This window comes from Anomalospiza imberbis, chromosome 36 (genome assembly GCF_031753505.1).
Source record: "Anomalospiza imberbis isolate Cuckoo-Finch-1a 21T00152 chromosome 36, ASM3175350v1, whole genome shotgun sequence".
Classification (NCBI taxonomy): Eukaryota; Metazoa; Chordata; class Aves; order Passeriformes; family Viduidae; genus Anomalospiza; species Anomalospiza imberbis.
In genome coordinates, this window is record NC_089716.1 from 365,584 (window position 1) to 389,074 (window position 23,491).

At 56.8% G+C, this 23,491-nt stretch overlaps 1 protein-coding gene and 1 pseudogene across 1 annotated transcript; one reads left to right on the forward strand and one right to left on the reverse strand.

Moving 5' to 3' along the window:
* LOC137464098 (uncharacterized) overlaps nt 1-23,491 on the reverse strand; it is a 1,364,046-nt pseudogene that overhangs the window by 357,724 nt on the left and 982,831 nt on the right.
* On the forward strand, nt 5,021-23,455 carry LOC137464080 (zinc finger protein 135-like). Its single transcript, XM_068175393.1, has 3 exons — nt 5,021-5,382; nt 15,780-16,322; nt 22,903-23,455. Exons 1-3 carry the CDS (start codon nt 5,021-5,023, stop codon nt 23,438-23,440), a joined length of 1,443 nt encoding a protein of 480 aa, XP_068031494.1. The 3' UTR covers nt 23,441-23,455.

The window sequence follows — 23,491 nt, forward strand, 5'->3', positions numbered from 1 at the left end:
AAACCAAACCAAAGCTACAAAAGCACACGGAGGGAGCGAACTGCCAGGCTGTTGTTTTGGGAAGAATCTGCTGGGTCAGGCATTTTCAAATCAGGCTACAGACTACGGATGCCAGGAAAGGTTAAGGCAGGGCCCAGGCACGGGATAAGGCCTGAAGCACTCACCTGTCCAAGAAGCTGACAATGTTGGGGTTCTTCTTGTCCTTCAGGAGCAGGAGCTCATTCACAGCTCGTTCCCTGTTCTGCCCTCTCAGACTCATTTTCTTTATGGCCACCTGAAGGGACATTGCAGACCTTTCACTGGAGGAGTCTGTGGCAGGAGGCCGCAGCAAACACGGAGCGAGTCTTTTTGGGGAGACGGAGCCGGGCTGTGCCAAACTGCCTTGGGATGGGACACCAGAGCTCAGCAAGTGCCATTCCCACAGCCCATTGCTCTGCTCGCTGGGGGCTGCTTACAGGACACATGGCCAGAGACATTTGGCCTTGCAGGCTCTGCAGAAATGGCCCCTCAGCTGTCAGCCTCCAAGCTCTAACCACATTCTCTGCACCTACAGTCTTCTCAAATGGCCTCAACATTCATTATTAATCAAACACACTTTGCAAGCAGGAGGTAATTCTGGTTCTGTGCAAACAGAGCAAAACAGCCGGGAACCCTTAAGCAGTTCTATGGGATTGGGTCATGATTTCAGATGCAACTGCTCTGGTTGGGGTTGCACAACAAAGCAAACACACACATTCATTGCCCTCCTTGCATTCCTTTGGGCACTTCAGAAGGACCAAGTCTGTCCCAGCTGTGCTCTGCAGGCTGACACGGCTCTGCCTGCAGAGGAGCAGCCTGTGCAGGAAAGCTCTGCTGGCCCCCAAAGCTGCAGCCACAGCTCCCAGCAGAGGGGAGAGCCCTGGAGAGCTGCCAGACGTGCTGGGCGTGTTGACACTGACCTCTCCTCCATTGGCCCTGTCGAGTCCTTTAGAAACGGTTCCAAAAGCCCTGGAGACAAAACAGCAGAGAAGAAAGAAGCAGCGCTTTAGGCCCTGGCAGTGAAAGCCAGCCCAGACAGGAGATCTCTGCTGCCTGCAGCGTTCACAAACACCTGGGGGCATCGACCCTTCCAACAACAGCGCAGCAGCCACCAGCCCTCTGCCATGCAAGGTGTGCCAGGGAAAACTGAGACCCAACACCAAGGAATTGGGCTGGGGCAAATCCCAAATGTCCACGCTGCACTGCTTTAGTTCAAAACCTGAAGTGAGCAATGGGTGTCTAAAGAACTGGAAAAGAATGCATTCCATCCTTTCCCATTTCCTGCCTGAGACCTGCAGGATCCACAAGGGCCCTGCCATCAGGCAGGTGATGCATTTTCCCCCAGAGTGCATCAGCTCTGTGTCTGTTGCTGAATGTATGGGCTCTACTACCTGTGCTGGAATAGAGCACTTATTAGTTCAGCTCTGGTTTCTGTTTCTAAACCATTAGGTTGTTAATCCTGACCGCAGGATATTTTTTGAAGCAAAATATTTGAAAGAAATCTCCTTGAGAACTGTTTTCTGACAGTCACCAGATGGTGAGTGGCTCTTTTAGGCAATCCAATTCCAGGGACAGAAGATCTTCCAGGTCCTGCTCCTTGCTGCAGGCAGGACACTGCCAGCCTCAGGGGCCTTTGACGGTGCCTTCTGAGCACAGGTATCAATTCTGATCAGGACTGAGGGACAGCAGGATGGCGCCCCAGTGTCTGGAGGTGTTTGGAGCTCTCCTGACTTCTCACTTGATCCTGCACCAGCACAACACCTGGGCCTGCTTGTGCAGAAGTAACTGCCGTGCACTTACCCTTGGCCAATCTGCTCCACTTCCAGGTATTTCTCGGCAGGCTCCGCCAGGCTCACGGTGTTCCCTGAAAGAAACCACGTGGAAGACGCTCCCTCCCAGAGTGAGACCCCGCCTTGCAGCAGAGCCAGAATGCAGCCCCCCTCCCTGGGGCCGTCAGCCCCTTGGTCTCAGCTGGGGAAGGACAAGAAATGACCCTGGCACATTCAGCTGCAGAGCAGCACTGGGTGCAGCTGATGCCGAGACACACACACAGCACCCTGCTCTGGCACACAGGAACAGAGCAGACGTACTCAGCTGCATCAGGCACCACTCCCCTCTCCCCTCTGGCTGCAGGGCTGTGCTGCTGTCAGAATGTTCAGCCCAGGATCCCACAGCCGAGGGAGGTTCAGTGTCCTCTTCCCAAGGACAGGGAGCTTCTCCGTCCTCTTCCCAAAACGCTGCAAGTTTGCCATCATCTTTCCAAGCCAGGGGACGTTCACTGTCCTCTTCCCATGTTGGGGGAAGTTCACCCTCCTCTTCCCAAGCCACAAGATGTCCTCTGTCCTCCTCCCACGCCAGGAGATGTCCACTGTCCTTGTCCCACACCGCAGAAGCCTCGCCGTTGTGTTCCCACAGCGCGGGATGTTCGCCCTCGTCTCCCAGAGCAGCAGGAAGTTCACTGTCATCTCCCGGCACTGAGGGACGTTCACCATTGTCCCCTGGAACAGCAGGAAGCTCACTGCTGCCTTCCTCCCCTTTGGCCTCCTCTTTGGAAGCAGAGGGAGCCAGAGGAGGTGCTGGTGCTGCTTTTGTGCCCTGTGGACAGACGGCAGCGTGAGGGATGGGAAGCTCTGTCTCAGTTATCACCTTATTTACCCTCAGCTGCACATCCAGCTGCACTAAGCAGAAATTGGGTTCGGAGCTGTTCAAACTAACAATGGGCTAAAGTCGACAGAGCCCCTTATTCTTGGGAATTCCATATTCCACCATGGCTAGAGCCAGCAAGCAATGCTCTGCCTGCAAAACCAGACCTGCAGCTCTTCAAAAGCTCTTCAGCAGAAAAGGAAAAAACTCCCAGGGATCCCTTTGCTGCTGCAAGGACACTGACAGGAACTTTCCTTCAGCCTCCCAGGCTGGCACATGGCTGCCACATGCCGAGCTCACAACTTGCTGCACAATTCCAAACTCCAAAGGTTCCTTTCCCACTCACCGAAGGAGGAGCTGCTCGGGATCCACTCATGAGGTGCCCTGCAACGGGAGAGGGAACATGAACCAGATGCTGTCAGGAAAAAAACTGCCTGTGGTGGGAAATGCCCCGGAGCAAGGCAACCCCGAGAGAGCATTTTGCTTTCACAGCGTCCCTCCAGGAGCCACAGTCCCTTCACACAGCAAGAGAACAGCACAAAATACTGGGCTGGGTCAGCTCTTGGCTGGACAGGCAGTTCCAGGCTCTGCTGCCACAGACTCCCCGCTTGAGGGAACAGAACCCCCCAGGGCTCATTGCAAACGCTGTGCACGCCCCGCTGGCTGCAGACACCCCCTTTTCCAGCTGCAGCTGCTGCCAGGAGCTCTCCCAAAGCAATGGTGTCTTCATGGCAATTTGGTTACAAAGTCAGCTCAGGTCCAGAGGAAGAACAGCAAGCACACAGCAAGCCCAAAGCCACAGCACCGAGGGAAAACCTCGACTTACGTGCCAAGTGGGTTAAAAAATACCCCGCATACGCCACAGAGTACAGCGTGCAAACTGCAGCAGCCACGTGCTGGATCATTTTGGCTGCGCTGCACACGTCTGCAGACTGTAGCCCTGCAAGCACAGAAGGACACCCGTCAGGGGTGGGCTGGCTGCTGAGAATGCCTCGGGCAGGAGGATCCTCCGGCAACGAGCAGTGCCCAGAGCCACTCTGGACACTGAGGCCTCCGTGTGCCACAGCAACGGGAACACCTCGGGGACGTGGCAGTGCTCCTGTGACATCACAGCAGCAGCTCACGCAGAAACCGCCTGGAAGGTTCTCCTGTGTCACAAAGGAGCACAAAGAGCCCTCCCAGGGCACAGCCTGTTGCCCAAAGGATCCAGGAGGGGCTCTGAAAATGCAGCAAACAAGGACACCCCATAGCCCAGCCTGAACACTGAGGAGGAACAAGGACGGCACCAAAGCAGAGCAAACATGACCTTTAGTCACTGACACTTCTGGCTAAAACCAGCAAGCCGTGTTCCATCTGGGATCTTTGTTCTCGTTCTAAAAACAAGCAAGGTTCTCCACTCTAAATATAGAGAAGGCAGGAACTGGGCAGGAGGTGGGATGAGGAAGGAGGAGGAGGGAGAGGGGAAAAGGAGGAGCAGGAAGAGGAGGAGCAGGAAGAGGAGGAGCAGGAGCAGGAAAAGGAGGAGAAACAGGCGGTTCCAGTGCCCCCTGTGGCCACAGCACCCTTGGCCCTGGGACCATCGCCCCCAGCTCATCCTGCATGTGGGAGGGGAGGGGGAGCTTGTCGCAAATCTATCGGGAAGTCCCTGAGAGCGTTTTTTTATTGGGGTGTGTTTGGAGCTTGCAGATTGTGGAATTGAGCCCCAAATATCGTCTGGGAGGCCCAAATAAACCCTCTGAGGATTTTTTCTGTGTGTGTGTGTGTGTAGGTTTGGATCTTGCAGGACCCCAGAGCTGAGCCCCTTGGGGGGATCTTTGGGAGTCCACGTGGCCATTGCCCAGGGTCACCAGGGGGAGGACATTGGTCCTGGGGACCTCCGGGGGAGCAGAGGAGGGGCAACCCCTGGGACCCCCGGAGTGGGGGGAGCAGAGAGGGGTGATCCTGGAGCTGGGGGAACCCCGGCTGGCTGGAAAGGGGGGGAGCCTGGAGAGGAGGGACCCCTGGGACCCCTGGGACCTCAAAGTAGAGCATCAGGGCAGAAGGGACCCCATGGACCCCCAAAAGTCCCTGGATCATCCCTAACCAGGAGGCCGGAGAAGGGGGAACCCCTGGAGCCATTGGACCCCCATCATCCCAGGGGGATGGAAACCTCTGGAACGCCAAAAGTGGAGAGATCAGAGATCGGGAAGTCCTGGGAGAGTTGTTTTGGGCTGAACCTTGATATAGTGGAGATTTCCATGGACACAAGACTCCTGCTGAGTTCTAGGGATGGACTTGGGCAGTGAGGAGCCTCTACTCCAAGGTGCTCCCACCTTGGTTTTCCCCAAAGCAGGAATTGTCATTCCCAGGGTGTGGTTGGATGGAGAAGGAGGAAAAGCCCCGTATATCCTGCAGGAGGAGGGGCTGCAAATCCAGCCCAGGGAGCTGTGGGGAGGAAAGAGCTCCCCTGAGCCAGGAACGTGGCCGGAGATCCATCTGGAGCTCGGAGCTGGTGGAGAAGCCTCATGGCAGGGAGAAGCCACACAAGTGCTTGGAATGTGGGCAGGGTTTCAGCTGGAGCTCCACCCTGATGGAACACCAGAACACCCACACTGGGGAGAGGCCCTGTGAGTGTGGGGAGTGTGGGGAGAGCTTCAGTGGGACCTCTGACCTCACCAAGCACCACAGGATCCACACTGGGGAACGGCCCTATGAGTGCTTGGAATGTCAGAAGAGCTTCAGGTGGAATTCAGAGATCGTCACTCACCAGCACTTCCACACCAGGGAGAGGCCCTGTGAGTGCCCCGAGTGCAGGAAGAGCTTCGTGCGCTGCTCCAGCTCCATCCCCCATGGGAGGATCCACGTTGGATGATCCCCAGTGAGCTCCGTTGGGCAGAGCCCCGGTGACCCCGTTCTGGGTGATCCCGGTTGGGTGGAGGAAGGTGTTGGAGAGATTTCTTTCCCCTCTGCTTGTCCTGGTGTGATTTGGTTGGTAATAAATTCCCTCCCTGTGCCCGGGCCGGGTCTGTTGTGCCCGTGCCGGATTTGCTGAGGGATCTCTCCCGCTCCTTGTCCCCAGGCAGGAACCCTCGGTTCCATTTGCTGTCCCTGTGCGGCTGCGGGGGGCAGGGACAGAGCGGCTCTGGGGGGTGCCTGGCATGGGGCCAGCGTCACCCCTCGCCACGGGCACCCCTGAGACCCCGCGCAGCCGGGCACACATTTCTGGGCACAGCTGAGCTCCCAGCTGCGCAGCGCCCCAAGGCTCCCCGTGCCTGGAAAAGCCCCAGCCGGGGCTGCAGCGTCCCGGAACCGCTCAGCCAATCCAAACGCAGCCAAAACGCGCTGCAGCCAATGAGAGCGCGAGGAGTTGAGGAGTCATCGGTCGTGTGGCAGAGCCTCGGCAATCGGTGCCCAAAAGTGCTCGGAGCCAATGAGAGCGCGCGGCGCTGCTGAGCCCGCGCTGCTCCGGACTGGTGCTGCCAGCGCAGCGCGGCCGCTCTGGGGCTGGTGCTCCCTGGGCGGCGCTGGCCATGGGGCGAGTGGCGGCAGCTGGGGCCGTACTGGTGGCACTGGTGGTGCTGGGAGCCCCCCCGGCTGCGGGCGCGGAGCTCTCGGGAGAACGGGGGGGGGCGGGAGGCGGTGGGACAGGGGGGAGAATGGGGAAAAGGGGGCGGTGGGAGCCCGAAATTGCAGGGGCAGGAGGAGGAGGGGACCCCGAAAGGAAGAGCGGGAGGGGCTGAGGGTTGGGGGCAGGTGAGGAAGGGTCGGGAGAGGGTGGGAAAGTGGGGAAAAGGGGAGGTTAGGACCCCAAAACTGAGCGGGAAGTGGGGCTGGGAATTGTTAGAACAGGGTGGGAAAGGGTGGGAAAGAGGAGAATGGGATCCGAAAAGTGAGTTGGGAAAAGGTTGGAGGTGGAAGGGGAGAGGATGTGGAAGGGCAAATGGGGGAAGGGTGGAAAAGAGGAAGTGGCAGTGTCGCCCTGATTTCTTAGGATTTTCTAAAGTCTTCTGAATTTACATTCTTGTAGAGAACTTTCTCATGCAACTTTCTGTAAACAACCTATTGTTTTGCATTCTTTCATAGAGGTGGAGAAATTTGATAGACTGGTAGTTTGTCCAGTGTCATTGGAGAGGTGGCACGTTCACCCTCCAATCCACTGGCACCTTTTGAGAACTATAAATGATTGGAGTCAGAAAAAATAAATTAGTCTCTTCATGGTGACCAAAGCTGTGGTGCGTCGTTTTTCCTTTTTCCTTTTGTCCTCTGGTGACATCTAGTGGCCGCCGGCGTGTACTACAGCTTAGGTCGGGTGAGAGTGAGCTTACCCCCCGCCGATCTGTGGCGTTTTGCCTGCTGTGTTAGTGATGGAAACCTCTATCGGTTTCGGGATGGAATCTCTGATGTTGGATCTCTGGAGGAATGGCCTGGAGAGGAGTCGTGTTTCCGTCTCCTGGAGTGATTTTGAAAGGCTGTTTCTGTGGGCAAGGCAGCAGGGGTTCTTTTCTGACTTTAGGGAGGTGATGTCCCGGGAAGTGTTGTCTCAGTTGGGGGTCAGTCTCATGGACGCCCTGTTTGATAACTGCTCTGTGGACGTTGGACCACTGCTGGTGCAATGGAAAATAGTGGACGCGGCTTGGCCGGGATCTGAATTTGGTAGCTCTCGGAGCTCTTTGGGGGAACCGTCTGTCTCGGACGTGGACGACGGGGACTTTGAGTTTATGCAGGATGCGGGTGCTTCCCCTTCTCCCCGAGACGATGAGCTGGCAGGTGGTTCCTCCTCTGAGGTGGATCGGGCTCCCAGCCCGCTGGCCTTAAGCGAGCTGTCGGTGGAGCCGGCTCGACCGCCTCGCCCCGCTCCGCGTTGCAGGCGCAGTGAGCCGGTGGGGCCGGCCGGGCCGCCTCGCCCTGCCCCGCGCCGCAGATGTAGTGAGTCGGGGGAGAAATCGCCCTCTCTTTGTGCCTTCCCAGCGCTCGGGGGCGAAGAGGGGCCTGTGGATCAGTCCTCGCCTCTGATTGCGTCTGATTCGGTGACAACACTTTGTCCAAATTGCGGTGTTTCTACGACATATCCCCTGGGGGCAGCGAGAGCGGGTTCGCCCGTTTCCATCTTGGGCTCGTCTTCTGGGGGAAGGTCGTCTCCCATGCCTGAGCCTGCGCAGCCTGCTGGGCGTGCGGCGGCAGTGGGAGCCGCCGGAGGCGGGGCGCTGGTCGCTGTTCCTTCGGGCCCCGGCCCAGCGGGCGGGCAGCCCGCCCCGCTCCGCCCGGCGGGGGCGGTGCCCGCTGCGCGGCTGTGCGGCACGGGTGCGACGCTCCTTGGGGCCGTGCCGGACTTCCTTGTGTCGGCCCGTGATAACGTGACTCCGAGCGCCGCGTCTCTCTCTGTGCCCCATCCCTCCCCCGCGCCGGGGGAGGGGGGCGCCGCGCCGGGTCTGCGTTCCGCGCCGCAGCCTGTGTCAGCCGCGGTGCCCTCTGCCAGCGCTGCGGCGGACGGCACCGCCGAGCTGCCGGCTGGTTCGGCTCCGCCTTCCCCGCCTGCCGCGGGGGCTGAGGTTGCGGTACAGCGGGGCGCTGAGGTGTTTAGCTTTAGCGCGACTGCTGACGCGGCCGGCGGGAGGCCGGTGGGTTCCCGTGGCCGCGGATCCTCTCCATCGGCCCTGTGGACCCCCCCCCCCTGCCAGGTGACCGTGCGTCCCAAGGACCACGGGCGGTTTTGGCAGGAGGTCCTAGATAAGGCTGAGGAGATGTGCGACTCTTCCTCCTCGCAGCGCCTGCAGGATCGTGGGGGAGGCTCCTCTGGCTCTGCTGATGCTGCGGGGAGCGTGGTGTCAAGTGATGCTGCACTGCCTCGCAGTCAGGCGGCTGCCGTTGTCCCTGTGGAGCCCACGGGACGGGACGCGGCGGGTGATGCGACCTTGACAAGGGGTCCCCAGGCTTTCCCTGTGCTTAGGGGTGTTACTCACAACACACATCAACCTTTACCGTTTAAGACACTGAAGGAAGTCCGTGATACCATTGCCCAGCATGGTGTTGGTTCTGCTGAAGTTATGCAGACGCTTCGCATGCTTGTTGCTGAGATGCTGACGCCTTCCGACATCCATTCTGTGGCACATGCTCTTTTTGACCCTGTGCAGTTTGACGTTTTTGAGGACAAGTGGGCTCGTTTGGTAGCCAGCGCAGTGCAAAAGAATGCTACGCGGGGGCCACAGGATCCCAGGAGTGCGGTTGGCACTGATATGTTGCTGGGCACAGGCAATTATGTTGATCCTCAGGGGCAAGCTGGATATGATCCCCTTGTGCTTGACCAGTGCCAGACGCTAGGCTTGGCAGCACTGGTTCAGACCCTGGAAATGGCTGCTCCTCTGCAGCCATTTGCGACCATTGTCCAAGGGGTCGATGAGCCTTTCATGAAATTTGCAGGGAGACTGACTGCCTCTGTGGAGAGGCAGTTAGCAGATCCTGAGGCGAGGAGAATTGTGCTTGCGAACCTGGCCAGGAGCAACTGTAACGCAGACTGTAGGAGAGTCATAGGGGCTCTTCCTGGTACGGCTACTGTCTCGCAGATGGTAGAGGCCTATGCAGACCTCAGCCCCTCGGTTCAAAGGACGGCTGCCCGGACTACTGTTGCGCAGCCGGTCTGGGCGGTGCCGCAGGGTTGGCAACAACAGCGGGGGGACTGCTCGGGCCAGCACCAAACAGGGAAAGAAAGTGCAGAAGGGAAAATTTCCCATGTTCTTGTGTGGCCGGTGTGGAAGGCCCGACCATATGTCATACGCCTGTAAGGCAACTGTTCATGTTAATGGCCAGGCACTGCCGGGCCCAGGAAACGGGAAGCGGAGCGCGAAGGGGAAGCGCGCCCAGACACAAGTTCCTCTCCGGACCCCGGAGCCCATGGAGGTTTGCTCAGCCAGCTTGCAGCCAGCACCCGTGGATCAGCAGGTGTGGATGTCTGCACAGCAGCAACAGTTGTGTTAGAATCTAGTCAAATACACAAGGTTCCTCTGGATGCTTTTGGTCCTTTGGGTGAAGGCATGAGTGCTTTCCTTATGGGAAGGTCTAGTGCCACCCTTCAGGGCATCATTGTGCACCTGGGTCTCATTGATGCGGACTTCACAGGGCAGATTTGTGCAATGGTTTCCACACCCACCCCCCCAGTCACGATCCCGAAAGGGACACGGCTTGTTCAACTTGTACCTTTTAAGTCTTCTATTCGCAGGACAGCTGTCCGGTCGTGTGGAGTCAGCGGTTTTGGGTCTACTGGGCCGCCTCAAATTCACTGGACCGCTGTCCTGACCAAAGACCATCCCGAGATGTCATGTACTCTGTCCATCCCCGGTGCAACCCCATCGGAGATTCACCCCCGCGGGCTTCTCAATAGCGGCGCTGACGTCACAGTTCTCTCCCTTGCCACCTGGCCTCCGGACTGGCCTCTGAGTCCCGTGGAGACATCCGTCGCAGGACTGGGGGGGACGGCACGATGTTACGTGAGCCAGCGGTCTGTGCTGATCACAAACCCAGAGGGACAGACGGCCTGGGTTAGGCCACATGTTACTTCTACTCCTGCTAACCTCTGGGGAAGGGATGTTCTGTCTGCATGGGGGGTGCGCATCGGGACGGGTTTTTGATGGGGGCCACTGCGACGAAGGGCGCAGAGTGTCCCACGCCTCCTATACGGTGGCTGGTGGACACACCTGTTTGGGAGAACCAGTGGCCCCTCCCTCACGATAAATTGAGCGCCCTTCGGGATTTGGTGCAGGAGCAGTTGGACCAGGGTCATCTGGAGCCTTCTACCAGTCCCTGGAACACTCCTGTTTTCTGCATCAAGAAGAAATCTGGGAAATGGAGGTTGTTGCAAGACCTCCGAAAGGTCAATGCCGTGATGGAAAGTATGGGAACTTTGCAGGCAGGCATGCCATCGCCTACCATGCTTCCTGCAGACTGGCCAATCTTCATCGTGGATTTGAAGGATTGTTTCTTTACAATTCCTTTGCATCCTGATGACAGACCAAAATTTGCCTTTTCGGTGCCAGCAATCGACAATGCTGAGCCCGCACAGCGATATCAATGGAGGGTCTTGCCCCAGGGGATGCGTAATTCCCCTGCCATATGTCAATGGTATGTGGCTCGTGCCTTGTCTGGAGTTCGCAAGCAGTTTCCTGGTGCACGTCTGTATCATTATATGGACGACATTTTGGTGGCTGCTTCTACCCAGGATGAGCTGCTGAGGATTCAGCCTCGGTTGCTCGATGCTTTGCATGAGCATGGACTGCAGGTGGCTCCAGAAAAGGTTCAGCGACAACCTCCTTGGAAGTATTTGGGGGTCAAAATTCTGGAACGGACAATCCAACACCAGGAGGTGCAATTTGTGCATTCGGTGAAGACACTGAATGATGCCCAGAAGTTGATGGGTGTCATCACTTGGTTACGTCCGTACCTGGGACTAACCGACGCACAGCTGTCTCCTCTGTATGATTTGTTGAAAGGAGACTCTGATCTAAAGTCACCTCGCACGTTGACCCCTGAGGCATGTCGGGTGCTGGAGGAGGTTCAGCGGGCTGTTTCTGCCCGCCAAGTTTATCGCATTGATTTCTCCGTTGGTGTCACTGTATTCGTTACCATTCCAGATTCGCATCCCACAGGTATCATTGGCCAGTGGAGTGACAAATGGTCTGATCCTTTGCACATCTTGGAATGGGTTTTCCTGCCCCATTGGCCGCAGAAGACAGCAACTGAATTGGCTGAGTTGCTTGCTCGCTTAATAATCAAATGCCGGCAACGGTGTTTGCAATTGATGGGCGCAGATCCCGCAAAGATCATACTCCCGGTATCCCGGGAGGATTTTGACTGGAGCCTTGCACATAGCGTATCCCTGCAATGTGCTCTGGTAAACTTTTCAGGGCAGATCAATTATCATCTGCCCAGCCACAAGCTACTGCAGGTGGCGAAATCCACGCAAATTTCTTTGCGGCCCAAAAATAGTCAGGAACCTGTGCAAGGGCCCACTGTCTTTACTGATGGCTCGGGAAAGACTGGAAAGGCCATTGCTACCTGGCAGGATGGATCTGAATGGCAGGTTCTGGGAGGTCATCAGGATGGATCAGCCCAATTGGTTGAATTAAGGGCTGCTGTTATGGCATTTGAGAGATTTTCCCAGGGACCTTTCAATTTGGTCACGGATTCCGCCTATGTGGCTGACATTGCACAGCGATTGGGTCATTCAGTGTTGAAGGAGGTCAGTAATCCTGCCTTGTTTCATTTACTGAAGACATTGTGGTGTGCCATTCAGGCCCGGGTTCATCCATTTTATGTTTTGCATGTGAGGAGTCACACCAACTTGCCAGGATTTGTGGCAGAAGGTAACGCGAGGGCTGACAGGTTGGCTAACCCGGCGTGGGTAGCACCTCAGCCTGATACACTCGCGCAGGCCAAGGCATCGCACGGGTTTTTCCATCAGAACGCACATACCTTGCAGAAGCAGTTTCAGCTGATGCCAACGGAGGCTCGGGACATTGTCGAGTCCTGTGACGACTGCCATGTGCTTGCTCCACCTTTACCAGCAGGGGTAAACCCCAGAGGCCTTAGGGCTTTGGAGCTTTGGCAGACTGATGTCACCCAGATTGCCGAGTTTGGCCGGCTTAAGTATGTGCATGTCACGGTGGACACGTTCTCTTCTGCAATGTGGGCTTCTGCTCACACTGGAGAGAAAGCCCGCGATGTCATTGCCCACTGGCGGCAGGCTTTTGCCGTCCTGGGGGTACCTTCTGCTGTGAAAACCGACAATGGTCCTGCTTACGCATCGCAAAAGGTGCGGCAGTTCCTGCAGTTGTGGGGTGTGTCACACAAGTTTGGTATCCCTCATTCTCCAACTGGTCAAGCTATTGTAGAATGCGCTCATGGTACCCTGAAGCGGGTTCTTCAAAAACAGAAAAGGGGAATGCAGGGTGAAACCCCGCACAGTCGGTTGGAAAAAGCATTGTACACCATCAATCATCTTACAGTGCAACAGAACTCAAATAACCCTGTCATTTTGAACCATCATTTTTCATTGCAGGCTGCGGACGAGGCACATCAGCCTCGAGCAAAGGTTCGAGTGCGGAATTTAGTCACCAAACAGTGGGAAGGTCCTTATGACCTTATCGCTTCGGGGCGCGGGTATGCTTGTGTGTCCACAGATACTGGGGCACGATGGGTACCTTCAAAGTGTGTTCGCCCTGACCTGCGACCACAGAGACAGAATCCGGCCGACGGGCAACATGGAAACCGTGACCAACCTGAAAGGCATCAAGTGGGTGAATCGCTGAGTGATGACTTGGATGCAGACAACACGAGTGATCACTCTGATGATTCCTCCATGAATGGACACTGAACACTGTTCATTTTTCTTTTTCCATTTTCTTTTTTTAAACTGAGAAGGGTGAGATGTCGCCCTGATTTCTTAGGATTTTCTAAAGCCTTCTGAATTTACATTCTTGTAGAGAACTTTCTCACGCAACTTTCTGTAAACAACCTCTTGTTTTGCATTCTTTCATAGAGGTGGAGAAATTTGATACACTGGTAGTTTGTCCAGTGTCGTTGGAGAGGTGGCACGTTCACCTTCCAATCCACTGGCACCTTTTGAGAACTATAAATGATTGGAGTCAGAAAAAATAAATTAGTCTCTTCATGGTGACCAAAGCTGTGGTGCGTCGTTTTTCCTTGTGTCCTCAGGTGACATCCCAGTACTCCCATCATCCCAGTTCCCCCTTATCCCAGTTCCCCATTATCCCACTCTCCCAGTTATCCCAGTTCCCCATTATCCCAGTTATCCCAGTCCCACATTATCCCTCTCTCCCAGTTATCCCAGTACTCCCATTATCCCAGTTATCCCAGTTCCCCATTATCCCACTCTCCCAGTTATCCCATTATCCCAGTTATCCCAGTTCCCCATTATCCCACTCTCCCAGTTATCTCAGTACTCCCATTATCCCAGTTCCCCATTATCCCAGTTATCCCAGTTTCCCTAACCCACTCTCCCATTTATCCCAGTACTCCCATTATCCCAGTTCCCCATTATCCCAGTTCCCCCCATTATCCCAATTCCCCATTATCCCACTTCCCCAGTTATCCCAGTTCCCCCCGTTATCCCAGTACTCCCATTATCTCAGTTCCCCCCATTATCCCAGTTCCCCATTATCCCAGTTATCCCAGTTCCCCCAATTATCCCAGTTCCCCATTATCCCACTCTCCCAGTTATCCCAGTTTCTCCCCCATTATCCCAGTTCCCCATTATCCCACTCTCCCAGTTACCCCAGTTTCTCCCCCATTTTCCCAGTTTCCCCATTATCCCGTGCTCCCCAGTTATCCCAGTTCCCCATGATGCCTGAGAGACTGGAGAGATTATATGGAACTGGGATAAAACAGGGAATGGGATCAAATAGGGACGGGGATCCTATGGAATGGGATAAACTGGACTGGGATAAACTGGACTGGGATTATATGGAACTGGGATAAAACAGGGAATGGGATCAAATATGCACTGGAATCCTATGGACCGGGATAAACTGGACTGGGGTTATATGGAACTGGGATAAAACAGGGAATGGGATCGAATAGGGCCTGGGACCCTATGGACTGGGATAAACTGGACTGGGATAGCCCAGACTGGGATCCTATGAACTGGGATAATCTGGACTGGGATAGCCCGGACTGGGATCCTATGGACCTGAATCCTATGGACTGGGATAAACTGGACTGGGATTATATGGAACTGGGATCCTATGGACTGGGATAAAACAGGGACTGGGACCCTGTGGAATGCAATCCTATGGAGTGGGACCACCCAGACTGGGATAACATGGACTGGGATCCTACAGACTGGGACTGCACAGAGTGGGACTGCACAGACTGGGACCACATGGATCAGGACCATAGAGACTGGGATAAACAGGACTGGGATGATATGGAATGGGATCCTACAGACACGGAGCATACAAATCCCAGTACAAACTGGGATCGCATGGGAGAGGAGGGGTGAAGAAGGAGAGCGAGTAGGGCTGGAAACAGGAGAAGGAGATGGGGAAAGGGAGGGGGAAGAGGAAGAGGAGGAGGGATGGAAGGGGAGGGATGAAGGAGGACAGGGAGGAGAGGATAGCACACAGGAGGAGGAGGAGGAGCGATGGAAGAGGAGAGATGAAGGAGGAGAAGGCGAGGGGGGTTAGGGAGAAGGAGAAGGGGGGAAGGAAGAGGAGAATCAGGTGGGGTTAGGGAAGAGCAGGAGGGGGGGAGAAGAGGAGGGAGGGAAGGGCAGGGATGAAGGGGACATTGGGGGTCCCGGTGGCAGCTGCCAGCAGAGGCAGCCTGGAGGAGCAGAGCCCTGTGTCCCCCAGGAGCCCAAAGTGGGGAGCCCAGAGAGGGGGGAGCACCGCCATCGGTGGGACCCTCAAGAGCCTGGAGAGGGGAGCCCGGGAGCCCAAAAAGCACCGGCAGCCCTAAATGGGGAGAGCCAAGAGGGGGGAGCTTTTGGGATTGCTGGGACTCCCAACAGCCTGGGGAGGGCGGGCAGCGAGGAGAAGGGGGACCCCCAATCCAAGCGTGACCCCCAGCAGCTGGGACAGGGGGGAGCCCCAAACAGCAAAGGGGAGGGAGCAGGGACGGGGAACTCCTGGGAGGCTTTTTCAGGGCTGAATCTTGGTGTTTGGGAGGTTTTTATGGAGCCCAGGTGGCCAGGGACTTCTAGAGATGGACTCGGGCAGAGGGACCTTCAGACTCAAGGTGCTCATCCCTTGTTTTCCCCAGACCAGGATTTCCCATTCCCAGCCCCTGGGAGGCGGCGAGGAAGAGGAAGACCCTGTCCTTGTCTTTGCTCCCCCAGAGCAGGAGCTGAGGATGGAGAGCAGGGAGGACAAATCCCTGCAGCAGAACCTCGTGGAAGAGGCTGATTTGAGCGGCTCCACGACGCAGGAACCCAGCGGGAAGGAAAAGCCCTGGAGATGCCGCACGAGGACAGGCTGCAAACGCAGATCGCGGGGATCTGAGGAGGAAAGACCCACCCTGGGCCAGGGAGGCAGCCGGAGATCGAGACAGAGCTCGGAGCTGGTGGTCCATGAGCAGCTCCATGATGGGGAGAAGCCCCACACGTGCTCAGAGTGTGGGAAGAACTTCAGGAGGAGCTCAAACCTGATCAGGCACCAGAGGATCCACAGTGGGGAGAGGCCCTACGAGTGTAGGGAGTGTGGGAAGAGCTTCAGGCGGAGCTCCCACCTGATGAAGCACCAGAGGATCCACACTGGGGAGAGGCCCTACGAGTGTGGGGAGTGTGGGAAGAGCTTCAGACAGAGCTCCAGCCTGAACGTGCACCAGAGGATCCACACTGGGGAGAGGCCCTATGAGTGTTCCAAGTGTGGGAAGAGCTTCAGCCAGAGCTACAGCCTGATCAAGCACCAGAGGATCCACACTGGGGAGAGGCCCTACGAGTGTTCCAAGTGTGGGAAGAGGTTTCAGACCAGCTCCCATCTCCTCACGCACTATCTGGTTCACACAGAGGAGAGGCCCTTCTGCTGCCCTGACTGCGGGAAGGGATTCAGGCAGAAGTCCCACCTCATCAGACACCAGCGCATCCACACCGGGGAGGGGCCCTACGAGTGTCCCCAGTGTGGGAAGAGCTTCCCCAGCAGCTCTACCTTGACCAAACACCAACGGAGCCACCGGTAATGGAAGCGCCGCGAGTGCCCCAATGTGAGGAGAGCTAAACTGCATCCCCCACTGGAGGACCCACATTGGGCACAGCCCTGGTGACCCACATTCCCTGTGATCCACATTGGGAACACACCCGGCTGCTTCTCCTTTCCTATTGACCTTAATTTTTTTCTCTTCTCAATTTAACTGCACTCCAAAAGCCAAGAGGCATCGATCTTTCCCCTCAAAACCACTCACATGCCACTGAAAACCACTGAATTTTAACCCATAAAGGCTCAATCCCACCTCAATTTGCTTGTTCCCACCTCAAAAATCTCAATCCCACCCAAAACTCACTCGATTCCACAGCCTCCAGAGTGAGATGGGGTTGGGAGGAGATTAGGAGAAGTGGGATCCCAGTTTGGAGCGGTGACATGGGGACTGTGTGGGGATGGGTGGCTGGGATGTATTTGATAGCAAATAAAACTTTCAGACTTACTGATTTCTTTGCCGTTCATTTTCAGTCCGTGGCAGTTCTGTCTGCAGAGCGCCGCCTCACAGAGTGTCCCCTCACAGTTCCCGCCCTCGGCCTGGCCCCGCCCCTTTCCCCTCACGGTTCCCGCCCTCGGCCTGGCCCCGCCCCTTTCCCAATATGGTACCCGCACTTTGCCCCGCCCCTTTCCCCTCACGGATCCCGCCCTTGGCCTGGCCCCGCCCCCTTTGCCTCGTGGTTCCCGCCCTTTCCCCGCCCCTTTCCACTCACAGTTCCCGCCCTTTCCCCGCCCCTTTCCCCTCACGGTTCCCGCCTTTCCCCGCCCCTTTCCCCTCACAGTTCCCGCCCTTTCCCCGCCCCTTTCCCCTCACGGTTCGGCCTTCGGGAACGGGGGAGGAGGAGGAGGGAGGGAGGAAGAGGCGCAGCGGCAGCCGGGAGCAGCTGGAGGAGAGGAGAGAAGGAATCGCGGGGCCCTGGCGCTGCCAGAAGATGCCGCAGCCCCGGGAGCATCGCCCCCCATCCCGCAGGTGCCCGGGCAGGGGGAGCTCGGCCCAAATATCCCAGGGTTTGCCTGGGTTGGGGTTTTTTGGGGGGGATGTTTGGAGCTGGCAGGGCTCCAAAGCCGAGCCGCAGCTGGCCCTCGGGGGACATCGGGGGGTTCCCGGGAGGTGTTTTTGGGTGGTCCCGGGGCCGGCAGTGGCTTCTCCCAGTACGAGCCCAGTTCGTTACAGTATGAGCCTGGTAACTTTCTCTCACTCCCTGCAGGATTCCAGTCTCTCCCAGTTTGATCCCAGCTTATCCCGACCTGTCCCGGCTCCATACCCGCTCGTTCCGCGGGCTGCCAGGGCTGCGGGAACGGGGCACCGAGGGTGTCGCTGCTCCTGTTAAAGGAGGAGGAGGGAGGGAAGGGCAGGGCAGGGATGAAGGAGGAGGAAGAGGTGCAGCTGGAAGGAGGGAGGCGTGGGGAAAGCTGCATTCAAGGCTCTTCATTGACTTCTCATTGTCCTGCTCGGAGCTTTTGGAGTTTTGTGCCAGAAATCTCTCCCCTCCCCCACTCCCCCACAGGGCTTTGGGGCGGTTTTCCCTTTTTGGGGGAAATCAAAGCGATGCACGGATGCTCCGAATTAGGGGGCAGGAGAAGTGGGGCTGCTGGGCTTCCCGCAGAGCCGGAGCCAGCGAAGGCGAAGGCGCAGGGCCGGGAAAGCCGTGTCGGGAGGTGCGGAGCAGTTTGTTGGTGCTGCAGATGGATGCCGGCCCGGGCCCGGGCCCGTTCCAGGGCTGTTCCTCATCTCCGGCTTTGCCCTCCCACAGCCCGGGGGGCCCTGAGAGCGCGGGGCGAGGCTGTGCCGTGTGCAGAGCCCGCCCCTCGCTGCCATTGGCCGCTGCTGCCGTCAGTCGCGGTTCTGGCGCGCTGATTGGTGAGAGCGGGGCGAAGCACGGCCCCGCTGGCGGCCTGAGGGCGGCCCTGGCTCGGCAGCGGCGCCATTGGCGGAGCGTCTGTGCGGGCCCGGGAGCGGCGGCAGCGGCCGGAGCGCGGGGAGGCGGCATTGGCGGAGCTCGGAGGCGGCCCCGGCGCAGGTGGGAGCCGCGCCGGGTTCTGCGGGGGCTCGGGGCTCGCTGCGGGCGGAGGGGGCGGCAGGGGGCTCCGGCGGCTTGGCGGTGCCGTGTCCGGCCCGTGCCGGCCCTGGGCTGAGGGCGCTGCGGGAGCGGCTGCCCGCGGTCTCCTTCCCGCCGCTGCCTGGGCAGGAGCCGCTGCCGGAGCAGCGCTGGCTCGTCCCAGTTGCTGTGGCTGGGACAGAGGTGGCTGCCCCGTGGCCGGGACCGTGCGGGGAAATTCCCGTCGCCGGAGGTTTCTGTGGCCAGAGGAGACCGAGGAGTCCTGTCAAAGTGACTCGATTGCTGAGCAGAGGGAGAGGCCGTGGGGCATTTGCCATGCGCTCTCTGCCCTTGTTGTAGCACGCAGCCTCCTTTGGATGCTCATTTTCCCGGCCGCATCTCCCTCTGCCTTTGCCCACTGGCTGAGGGACTTGGAAGGTTCAGACTTCCCGATCCGCCTGGGCACAGGGATGATCCCCCCTTATTTTAGTGAAGTTTTCACAACATTCTCCATTTGCTGTTTCCCTTTGCAGCTTCACCCATTTCTGTTGCAGAGTCAGAGATCCTCACCATGGGCTCTGCCTTCAGCTGTGCAGATTCCATCTGTGCAGGCAGGCAGAGCTTGGGGTGAGGGGCAGAGGGAATCAGCCCAATTCCTGCCCCAGGCAAGAAGAGCCAGGTCCATTGTCCCCACTTTGCCCCAGCAGTGTTAATTTGCATTTCTAAAGCTCCTCTGCTGGCTGCCTGGAATGCAGCTTCTCTTCCAGAGCAGCCTTCAGCAGCCTCACATGTGGCCCCACCAGAACCTGCTGCTTTTTTTTTCTTTCAAATCGTCTATTTAGTGTTTATGAGTCAAAGAGTCACCTTTAAATCTCTTCTGGTTTTCCAAATTGCAGCCTAAAGGTGAACGTCGAAAAACCCAGACCAAAACTTTGCCACCACTAAGAGCCATGCACAAACATACACAAAAAAATTCCAAGGCAATTAAGTTTTTTCTACTTCTCCTCGGAGTAAAAACTCGTTCTCACATCCCTGACCAAAACCTAATTGGCAATATAGAAGTAGGATTATTACAAAAAATACTCTACTGCTATAAACTTTGCACTGAAAGTGCAGGAAAAAGAAAAACTCCACTAATATATTTAGTGTTAGAGTCAAGGCATTCCTTGATTCTGGCCAGTGCTATAAGTGAAAAATGATCCAGCCAAATTAAAAAAATAAAAAGAATTTATTTTAGCAATAGAGATCTAACTTAGCCAGCCACAGGGAAAAGGACAGTGCCCAGCCCGGGATCGGCGCTGGGTGCAAGACACAGAAATCAGCCTCAGCAGAGGTTTCACTCTATGCCCCCACACCACCATCCTGGTACAAGCGATTTTTTATAGGGAAAATTTTGCCGAGGCCAGGACTTCGGCATTCAGTCTTTTGTTTCATTTAAAGTCCCATAAGTTGATGAGATTTCTTTCTCGGCGACAATGTAGAGAAATTCAAAGTCTGGTGTAGTGGAAGCTCTTGATGAAATTTACAGGAACAGAGTATTTACATGTATCGGCCCGGGGGGATGATCCTGATGTCCATCTCGGGTCGTTCACGCGATGATCAGCGCCTGGGTGTCTCCATATCGCTTCAGATAAGGCCCATCTCCTGCGAGCCACATCTCCTTGCTTGTAAATGGTTTCAACACACACTTAGTTTTGCCGGAGAAGGGGGGGGGCTTCTAATGCCAAGAGGTACATCCTAACAACTATTTAACATTATATATATATGAAGCAAGAAAATGGCGCGAATTATACCTGTTACATATAACACCAGGATGTGCAACAGAAATCATTCCATCCCCACATAGCCCGGGTGTGCAGAGAAAATCGTTCCATGACACGTGGGTTTAACTGGATTTTTCCCAAACTTGATACAGTCTGAACCAATCTAAATCCATTGGTTTAATGTTCTGCAGTTTCAAGTTGTGCAGTTTTTAGTATTTGGGTTCCTTTTGGACCCGGATTTCTTGGCTTCTGCTGTTCTTTAGGTCGGAACTGCTGGATTTCCTTCTCAGCCTTTTCCAGAGCAGGTGTCTCCAGCTCTGCCGGGGGCAGTGTCTGGGGTAGGTGTTGGTTGCTGTTTGCTGCTGGGCGTTATCTTTGTGGGAATCTTTTGGGCCATTCCCAGAGTGTTGAGATGTCAAACTCATCTCCACTGAGTGGTGGAACATCCCTTAAAAAAACCTTTACCATTTCTTTCCCCGAGGCCAAGGCAAACCAAGGCTGAGTAGAGAAATAAAATGTTAAAAATGTTAAAGTCTATGACCTGGTGTATTTTCCATCAGTGCAATCCCAGGCAGCGCAGTGTGTGAGTGTGACTGAGACCCAGAGTGGAATTGTGCCGTTGTCTTCGGCAGCAGCTGTGGCAGTGCAGGCCCAGAAAGCACTGAAGCTGCAGCAGTGGCAGCAAGGATTGGCCCCGGTGGCTGGAGATGCCCAAGGAGGGTGCCCAGGCAGAGGATTTGAGCAGAGGATGTGTGGGCAGGCCCAGGGGCTTGCCCCGCTGTGGAGCCCTGGCTGCTGCTGCGCTGCCTTCAGTGCAGGCTCCGTGGGGGCCTCCCATGCTCCTGCTGCAGGCGGGAAGTGCAAATCTCCGGGGCTTCAGAGCCCTGGAGCCCAGGCTGAGGGGTCCCCCCGTGCTCAGCTGTGCTGGGGGCTGTTTCTGGCCTCAGGGACACTTGGCATGGGCCACGCCACTTGGCCACCAGTGGTGCTGCTTTGGCCTCCTTAGGCAGGGCCCGATGTCCTGCTTGGATGTTGGAAACAGCAAAGTGCCAAGGCAGGCTCTGTGCCAGCCCAGCTTCCTGTGGGAGGGATTTCACAAGAGACAGGACTCTGGCCACAGACTGCTTTAAATGTACATCCCTTATCCCCACCCTGCACTGGGTGGAGAATTACCAGGGTAAGGAATTCCCAAGATCAATTGCAAGGGAGAGAATTCAATATCGGCCCGGGGTCTGGCTCTTCTTCTTGCCAAAGCCAACGGCAAAAGCCGTACCCATGGCATCTTGGTTTACAGCCCTGACTCCTTCCCAGGGGCTGTTTGGGTGGGCTCTCCCCTGGCCAGGAGGGCAATGCCTCTGCCAGGTGCTTGTGGCCGACCCCGTCCCCTGGGTGCTGGGGCCCCCTTGGGCCCTGGGGTTGATCCCAGAGGGGCTGTAGGAGCTGTGCCATGGCCTTTGCCTTCAGCTTGGCCTTTTGCTCATCCCTTCTTACATTCAGCTGCTGTGCCTTTGTGCCCAAGTGCTCCAGGGCCTTCTTCTGCCACTCCTGCAGCCGCGCTCACTGCCTGTGGGTGCTCATCCTCTGAGAGCTGCTGAGCTTTGAGCAAAGTCTTTCCTTTCTCCAGCGACCCAAAGCAAATGCTTAATAGAAAATCCTGATCCTTCCATGTACAATCTGCAGCTCCCAGCGTTCCCCACCTGGAGCCCACCTGCGCCCCCCCCTTGGCCCCATCGCCCCCGCGAGGGGAATTTGGGGAGGTGGGAGTGGGGCAGCGCCAAGGCCGGGCCCCCCCGCGCTGTCCTTGCGGGAGCGGCTGCAGTGGGGACCGAGTGCGGGCGGAAGCGGCCGAGAGCCCAGCGCTGTCCCAGCCTGACCTGCCCCAGCTCCATCCCTGCCCCTGCGCTGGGATGCTGTGGGTCTGGGGGGAAGAGGGAGCCGGCAGTGGGTGCTGGGCCTGGGGGCAGGAGGAGAAGGGAAGGAGAAGCACGGTTGAGGAACAAAATGGTCAAAGGATGGACGTGGCAGGAGAAGGTGGGATTGTGCAGGAGAAGGAGGAATAGCAGGAGGAAGAGGAGTGTGAGGAAGAGCAGAGACACAGGAGGAGGAGCAGAAACAGGAAGCAGCACAAGGTTCCACCCCTCCCTGTGTCTGCAGCCTCCCCCCAGCCCCAGGAGCGCTGCTCCCCCCACATGCAGCAGGTGACTGTGCAGGGGGATCCAGGATTTTCACGGGGTGAATCTTGGTGTTTCTGAGCATTCTTGGGCTAAATGTTGGTGCTTTGGTTTTATGTGGCAGCTGAATCTTTATCTTTTGCAGGAGGTTTTTGCTGAATTATGAGGTTTGGGGTGTTTTTGATCTGTGTCTTGAAGTTTGCAGGATTTGTGGGCTGAATCTTGGTGTTTTGGAGGTTCTTACATACAAAAACTTACCAATGACTTCCTGAGATGAACTTGGGCAGGGAGGAACTTCCAGTCCCAGGTGCTCTCCTCTTGTTTTTTCCCCAAACCAGGAGTTTTCATTCCCGTGGCGTGGCTGGATGCAGGAGGAGGAAAAGCCCCGGAGATCCTGCAGGAGGAGGGGCTGCAAACCCAGCCCAGGGAGCTGCGGGGAGGAAGGAGCCCCTCTGAGCCAGGAAGGTGGCCGGAGATCCAGGCGGAGCTCAGAGCTGGAGAAAAAGCCACATGGCAGGGAGAAGCCACACAAGTGCTTGGAATGTGGACAGGGTTTCAGGTTCAGCTCCAAGCTTATTGAGCACCAGAGGATCCACACTGGGGAAAAGCCCTACGATTGTGGGGAGTGTGGGAAGAGGTTCAGAAGAAGCTCAGCCCTGATCCAGCACCAGGTGGTCCACACTGGGGAACGGCCCTACAAGTGTGGGGAGTGTGGGCAGGGATTCAGCCACAGCTCAACCCTGATCCGGCACCAGGTGATCCACACTGGGGAACGGCCCTACACCTGCTTGGAATGTGGGAAGAGCTTTGGGTGGAGATCTGCCCTGAGAAGACACCAGCGCATCCACACTGGGGAGAGGCCCTACGAGTGTCCCCAGTGTGGGAAGAGGTTTCACACCAGCTCCGATCTCCTCAGACATGAGCGGATTCACACAGAGGAGAGGCCCTTCCGCTGCCCCGACTGCAGGAACGGCTTCAAGCAAAACTCCCACCTCACCGTGCACTGGCGCATCCACACCGGGGAGAGGCCCTATGAGTGTGGGGAGTGTGGGAAGCGCTTCTCACAGAGCTCAACCTTGACCAAACACCAACGGAGGCACCACTCACGCTGTGAGTGCCCCGAGTGAGGGCAGAGCTTCATGCTCTTCTCCAGCTCCATCCCCCATGGGAGGATCCGG